The sequence below is a fragment of the Triticum urartu genome, unplaced genomic scaffold (assembly GCF_003073215.2).
Source record: "Triticum urartu cultivar G1812 unplaced genomic scaffold, Tu2.1 TuUngrouped_contig_1485, whole genome shotgun sequence".
Lineage (NCBI taxonomy): Eukaryota > Viridiplantae > Streptophyta > Magnoliopsida > Poales > Poaceae > Triticum > Triticum urartu.
Genome location: NW_024111924.1, coordinates 1 through 7,389, shown reverse-complemented (window position 1 = coordinate 7,389; position 7,389 = coordinate 1). Strand labels below are relative to the sequence as shown.

At 43.9% G+C, this 7,389-nt stretch overlaps 1 protein-coding gene across 1 annotated transcript; it reads left to right on the top strand.

The window, feature by feature from the left end:
• The first annotated feature begins 469 nt into the window (after positions 1-469).
• On the top strand, positions 470-2,420 carry LOC125526702 (probable sugar phosphate/phosphate translocator At2g25520). The gene is made up of 2 exons (XM_048691344.1): positions 470-1,701; positions 2,082-2,420. Exon 1 carries the CDS (start codon positions 604-606, stop codon positions 1,666-1,668), a length of 1,065 nt encoding a protein of 354 aa, XP_048547301.1. The 5' UTR covers positions 470-603; the 3' UTR covers positions 1,669-1,701; positions 2,082-2,420.
• The last annotated feature ends 4,969 nt before the right edge of the window (positions 2,421-7,389 follow it).

Here is a 7,389-nt window from a genome sequence, read left to right as displayed (position 1 = left end):
ACTTGGATACGTATTTTCGCAGGGAAAAAGAGGCGCTGGAGGCGTAGAAACGCGCCACACACACATGGAGTTACCCATGACAGTACAAAACGGTGGCACTTTTTAAACCACCGCGTCAACGTCACAGCGGCCGGATTTACCGGCCCGAAAAGAGAAGAAAAAAGAAGAGAGGTGGGAATCCAGCCGGAGCAAAGACGAGTCAAAGCGGGAGCTCCCCAGCGGAAGAAAGAGAGAAAGAAAGAAAAGGAAAGCAATCGCATTCTCCACGTGGCCAGCGCGCCCAGTCCAAGCACCCATCCCCTCCCCTCCCCTCACCTAAACCCCCCGCAACTCAACCTTAACCCACCCCCACCGCCAGCCCCAGCCCGTGTCCCTCCCCAGCCCCCAATCCTCAGATCCGCCTCCGCTCCCCGAGCCCAAGGTCCCCCCCCCCCCCCCCCCCCCCCCCCCCCCCCCCCCCCCCCCCCCCCCCCCCCCCCCCCCCCCCCCCCCCCCCGCCCTCCCCACCGCGGCGCGCACGCACGCACCCGGCCACCGCCCACCCGGATCCAGATCCGCGCGGCGGCGGCGGCGCAGGCGAAGGCGAAGGCGAAGGAGGGAGCGATGGCCGGCGGCGGGGGCGCCGGCGGCTTGTCGGAGTCGGTGATGCGGAAGGTGCTGCTGTCCTACTGCTACGTGGCGGTGTGGATCTTCCTCTCCTTCGCCGTCATCGTCTACAACAAGTACATCCTCGACCCCAAGATGTACAACTGGCCCTTCCCCATCTCGCTCACCATGGTGCACATGAGCTTCTGCTCCTCGCTCGCCGTGGGGCTCGTCCGCGTCCTGCGGGTCGTCGAGCCGCCCTCCTCCCCGCCCATGACGCCGCAGCTCTACACCTCCTCCGTCGTGCCCATCGGCGCGCTCTACGCCATGTCGCTCTGGTTCTCCAACTCGGCCTACATCTACCTCTCCGTCTCCTTCATCCAGATGCTCAAGGCGCTCATGCCCGTCGCCGTCTACTCCATCGGCGTCCTCTTCAAGAAGGAGACCTTCCGCTCCTCCTCCATGCTCAACATGCTCTCCATCTCCTTCGGCGTCGCCATCGCCGCCTACGGCGAGGCCAGGTTCGACCTCCGCGGCGTCGCGCTCCAGCTCGCCGCCGTCGCCTTCGAGGCCACCCGCCTCGTGCTCATCCAGATCCTGCTCACCTCCAAGGGCATCTCGCTCAACCCCATCACCTCGCTCTACTACGTCGCGCCCTGCTGCCTCTGCTTCCTGCTCGTGCCCTGGATCTTCGTCGAGCTGCCCAGGCTGCGCGCCGTCGGCACCTTCCAGCCCGACTTCTTCATCTTCGGCACAAACTCGCTCTGCGCCTTTGCGCTCAACCTTGCGGTCTTCCTGCTCGTTGGCAAGACCTCCGCGCTCACCATGAATGTCGCGGGAGTGGTCAAGGACTGGCTCTTGATTGCCTTCTCCTGGTCCGTGATCCGGGACACGGTCACCCCCATCAACCTCTTCGGCTACGGCATCGCCTTCTTGGGTGTTGGCTACTACAACCATATCAAGCTGCAGGCGCTCAAGGCAAAGGAGGCGCAGAAGAAGTCCGCGCAGGCCGATGAGGAGGCTGGCTCCCTGTTGCAGGAGCGCGATAGCCACAGTGATCGCAAGAGCGAGAACCAGGCATAGAGCTCCAGATCGGATCCGGGCATGCCCACATTGGTTGGTTCTAAAATCCATTTGAGTGATCTTTCGTTTTCTACTGCATGCAGGCTAGGCTTGTTATTTTTCTTGATTTGCCATGGTAGAGGAATAAAAATCGAAGAAATGTATGATTCATTGGCAGTATGAAAATCGCGATGTACTTTGCCCACTCTTGTTTAAGTAGTTAAATTGTAAAGATCAATGGGGATGCTTTTGCACAATTAAGTTGCTGTCCTTCTACTTTTCATGGTGTAGACTATCATATCATATAGATCTGGTACATGCTTTCTGTCAGAATAAGTAATGTTTTCATAGATAGAAACATGAAAGTACTCGAAATTGTGATCGTTTGCTCACTATGCATCTTCCTTATCCTAATTATGATGTGTGCTGGACAGGGAATCTGGTGCAAAGTGCAAAGACTATAGTTTGGTCTACAGTTGCTTTCAAGGAGGTGGATGCCGGTTCTGGTTTATCTTTTTAACTTTAGTTGGATCTGAGGAGCAAACCAAGGCAATTTGTTGATCTAGGAAATACTTGCATTTGAACCTCCTTCTGGAGGGTTAGAAGGAACACTTATATTACCCTGTTATTTATTTTTGCGTTTTTGTTTCTCTCGCGCATTCCGTATTTATTTGTTCCAGTAGCCTAGGTAAAAATGTACTGCACATTGGTATCATTTCGGTGGGTATCATCTGGTGGTTATCATCTATATATAATGAGCTTACTGTAAACTATATTCAATAGTTGCCTCTTTTAGCTTTTCATATTGTGTGATTATGCATCGTTTTGTTGCATGGTTGGGTGAATATTTGCCTGATCAATTTTCACCTGGCGACGTATTGCTAAGATTCTTTTACATGTTATAAAGATAACACTATAATCAGTTCTAGTATATGGTTTGTTTTGTCACTAGGTGCGGTAACTTAAGTTGCATTGTCATGTACTCCCTCTGTCCCAAAATAAGTGTCAACTTTGTACTAGCTTAGTACAAATTTGTACTAAGCTCAAGACACTTATTTTGGGACGGAGGGAGTATTCAGGTATGAGAACCATGCATTCGATACAATCTAGGATTGCATTATTATCTTGAGAGTACTTAGCATTATGTCATGGAATTGGGGACCCTTCCTTGGCATTAATTTGCTTGCTGAGAGGAAGCATTGTTGAGCATATTATCAGTTTAATTGCCCCACCTACAGTTGAAGACTTGAACTGTGTTGTTAGGTTATGGTTGGTACCACAGTTGAAATAATTGTCTGTTGTCTTCATCCCTTAAATAAGCGGCTGGTAATCTAACCCTGCTAGCAGAAATTAAGGTGTGATGGTAGGGTTTCCTGTCCTCATAAATGTGGCCTGAAACTCCTGGTGCTGGTCGCTTGCTTTTTTTCTTTCTCTTTGGTGAAGTGTCTATTGTTAGCCATATTAAACTATACTACTGATCAAGCTAGTGGCAAACTGAAAGCGGCATAAATAGTTTATATCTTGTAGTAGAAGTTTTATCTTAGCCATATTAAACCATGCTGATACAGCAAGTGGCAAACTGATAGCGGCATAAATAGTTTTGTCTCATAGAAGGTTAATCTTATGCCTAAAGTCTCTGGCGACTTGTTCTTGGTAGGATTTCTGTTGTCAGGGTACTGCTAGGACATGCTCACGGAGATTTGCATATTTCTGTTGTTCTTTTTACACTTGGGTAGCTTTGTTTTCAAACCATGACGTGCATAATACTCCCTCTGTTCCAAATTACTCGTCGCAGAAACGGATCTTAGTTTCTTACTTGGTTAGCAATTGTTTTCAAAACTGATCAACTGCGTGTAGCAACAAAGCCACTATGGGGTGTACGTACTTCAACTGAACTGCATAATACTCGGTTGGCACCAGTTCCAGATTTCAGGTGTGTTGGTACCACAATTTGGGTGAGTTGCGTTGTGGAACTGTGGGGCAGAGCAACACGATGTTGGTGCCTGCGTTATCTGAATGAATGCTGGGGCAAAGCAACTGGGTCCTAGGATTGCGTAGGAGCAAATCGCTCGCCGTGTTTGGTGCACGCCACGCCGCGAGACAGGTTGTTTATGTGCGACACCACGCAATCCTTGCTCCTTTTGCAATTATTTTAGCAGTAAAGCGCATGTAGGCATGAGCATTTGGAGGTCCATGCTCGAGGATAGTGCGTGGGCTGCCATATCCCTTCCAACGCAAGGCAAAGTGCTAACGGGTAACACAACATGTTGTTCTTTGTACCAAATTCAGTTTCCTGTCTTGTGCTTATAGCATCGTATTTTTTTTATTCCAAAAGTCATCACTGTACACTCAAATAAACCAACGAAACCGGGGCATCGAAAAGCCGTTTTGGACATGTCCTCTTTGGCCATTAAAATTTGGTTACACTTCGCATTACCATCAAGAAAACTAACAACCTTATGTCGAGAGGCATCATTGATAAGCATATCCGCTATGGGCATGGGATACTCATCTTTGGGTGTAGCTCTATTTAAATCTCTGAAATCAATGCACACACTTAATTTGTTGGACCCTTTTTTTTTTACCACAGGCACAATATTAAAGATCCATTTAGTATACCTATAAGGTCTAATAAAATTAGCTTTAAGCAAAAGACTGATCTTGCTATAAATATTAGTGGTAATATAATATTGATCTTTTCAATCGGTCGATTTTATCCAGCGTTGTCTGTATGCAATTTTTATACAATTAATTTTTCTTTTGAAGTTGTTAATCATGTTGCCTTCCATAGTATTTTAATTGAAATACAAGATGCAAACCAAATTGGTTTTGGGGAAGTGCAAAGATTTCATTGTCTCCTTTTATTTGCATTTGAAGCAAGCCCATCAGCAATCACTCTTCTTACTTTATTCTATATCGTGTATGCCACTTTTAGTGAATACACATGACTATTACTTCCTCGGTCCCAAAATAAGTGTCGCTAATTTAGTATAACTTTGTACTAAATCAGCGGCACTTATTCTTAGGGGGTGGAGGGTTATAATTTAATGTTTTTTGGGGATTGGATGCTCGTGTCATTTTCAAGTTCGTATAGTTTGTTTGAGACACTGCAATTACATTTGAGCATTTTATTTCTTTGTCTTCACCACTGCAATGGCAGGTTTGAATCTCTGAGTTCCTACTTGCTAAAATGTGAGTTATCCCATTGCTTGTGCACAATTTACTGATCTACTCCCTCCGTTCTGAATTACTTGTCACATGTATGGATGTATCTAAATGTATTTTAGTTCTAGATACATCCGTTTCTGCAACGAGTAATTTGGAACGGAGGGAGTATATATGTAGCTTCACTGATAGAGGCTTTTAGGTTTTTCTGGAGAAATCCTTAGGCCAATAGAAATTAGTGGGCTTATTCCTTTCTGGACATTATCACAAACAACGGAGACGAAATTGACCTAAAATTCTGTGCATTTAGTGAACTGACTATGTTGTTCAGTAATCTTGCAAGATCATCCAACATGCCTTGGGTCAGATTGATGTAGCTTTGATTAGTTTTTTTATTTCTATCACAATGTTTATTTAGTATGTTCAATATCTTCTGTAGTGCTGTAATGTACTTAGATGTGTTGTCTGAGAGTAACTTCTTGTTTGCACGCCGATGTTGATGAAATATCGGCAGAACTCACTCCCTGTCTGGGACAAAGGTAGTCTGGGAAAATCCTTGTCTGCTCTCTAGATCATTAGCATTGTAATTTCAATCACCCGCAAAAAAGCGTTGTAATTTCAATGGCCTCGATATTTTAGCCTGGTACCTATGCAATGCTATGTGCGGTAGTATAAACCTTCTACAGGTTCGTGTCTAGGTGAGGTATCTGCAGTAATTCCTGATTGGTAGTAGTTCTAAACAAATACTTGTACTGCCTTATCGTATGTCTATCCGGCGGGTAGTATCCTTTGTACTACTGGACAGGGGGAATGTATCCGGTGCACCCGCACTTGTGGTACTACCGGTACACCGGATGCCATAGAATATTTTAAAAAATCTGAAAAAAATTAGCATGTTAACACAACATCAATGTATGATGTCAGAAAATTTCATATAAAAAGTTGAAATATTTTTTGAGACACAAAAATGACAAATTTAACATCAGTGTGATAATGGGCCAAATCTAAAGCCCAAATTATGTTATGTACTATTCAGTGTTGAATCTGTCATTTTTCTTTTGGGCGTTATGTTTTGAATTTTGACTTGAAATTTTGTGACAATCTACATTGATGTAGTGCAAGCATGCTAATTTTTTTTCATAATTTTTTGAACATTTTAAAAGCACAATGTGAGTTTGGTGCACCGGTAGCACCACAAACTTCGGTGCACTAGATATTTCCCCATCCGGACAATGGCCTAGGCAGAGGATTGTAAACCAGGGCGGTCTAACTGACCCTTCTTTGCTTCCACAAACACGACATGATAACATAGCAGCAGTATATAATTCATTGAAATCAAACTGACAAGAATCAAGCAGTTCAGTTCTACGAAAAAAATGTCCAATTGAACAATTCTCAATGATAGTTAATCAGTTCAATTCTACAACAAAAACGTTTATCAAATCAAATCCGCTCACAGTTATGGTTTTCTTCAAACCATGGCTCTCAGTTATGCTTGTTCTTGTTCAAAAGCGAAAGGGTGCTTTGAATGAGACGAAATCATTAAAAAAAACTTGCATGCCGGTAGTCAGGCCGGTGCTGCTACTGAGGCCATTGTTCTCTAAATGGCGCTCAGGGTATCAGGAGGACGCAGGAGTATCGTACGAGGAAACAAATGGAAATATCCAGTGCCAGTGGATTGGTAGGTGGTTCTATATGGGAGCACCTATAGGCCGCTCGTTGTGGCGAAATGCCGGCGCTTCGCACAGGAGCGGCTAGCGTGGGCCGGCCCATTTACAGTGGCACGCGGCGGAACGTTCCCGAGATGAAAAATCGCAAAAAAGAAATTAGCGCTCGCGCTGTAACTCAAACACGCGACTTCGCACTAACTGGCCTGCCGTGCAAACCACTGCGATGTAGACATTCTCACGTTCAACTAGCAGCGCGACAGTTAAAGACTACAGATAATTTATTGGGTCGAACCGATGACCTCCTACAACTGAATTTTTCAAAATTATGAATATTTTCTTCAAAATAAAAACATTTTCCGAATTTTCGTACAAATTTGTAAAACAGGAACATTTTGATGATGTGAACAAATTTGAGAAAGGGGAACATTTCTTGAATTTGTGACCAAAAAACAAAAATGTTTATATTTTTAAAACTTCCAGAACATTTTTTGAATTTGTGATTTTATTTGAAAAACATGAACTATTATTGAATTTGTAAACAAATTTTGAAAACTGGAATATTTTTTTCAATTCCCAAACATTATTTGAATCTTGAGAAATTTTTTTGAAATGGTGAACAATTTTAAAAAATCCTGAACAAATTTGGAAGCGCGAACAATTTTTTAAAGCATGAACATTTTTGAATCTTGAGAACATATTTCGAAACGGAGAGAAATTTTGAAAAATTCCGAACAAATTTGGAAGTCCGAACAATTTCTTAAAGCACAAACATTTTCTGAATCTTGAAAACATATTTTGAAACAGAGAGAATTTTGAAAAATCCTGAAAAAAATTTGGAAGAGCTAACATTTTTTGAATATGTGAACAAAAAATTGAAATTCAGTACATTTTCTGAATTTCAGAACTT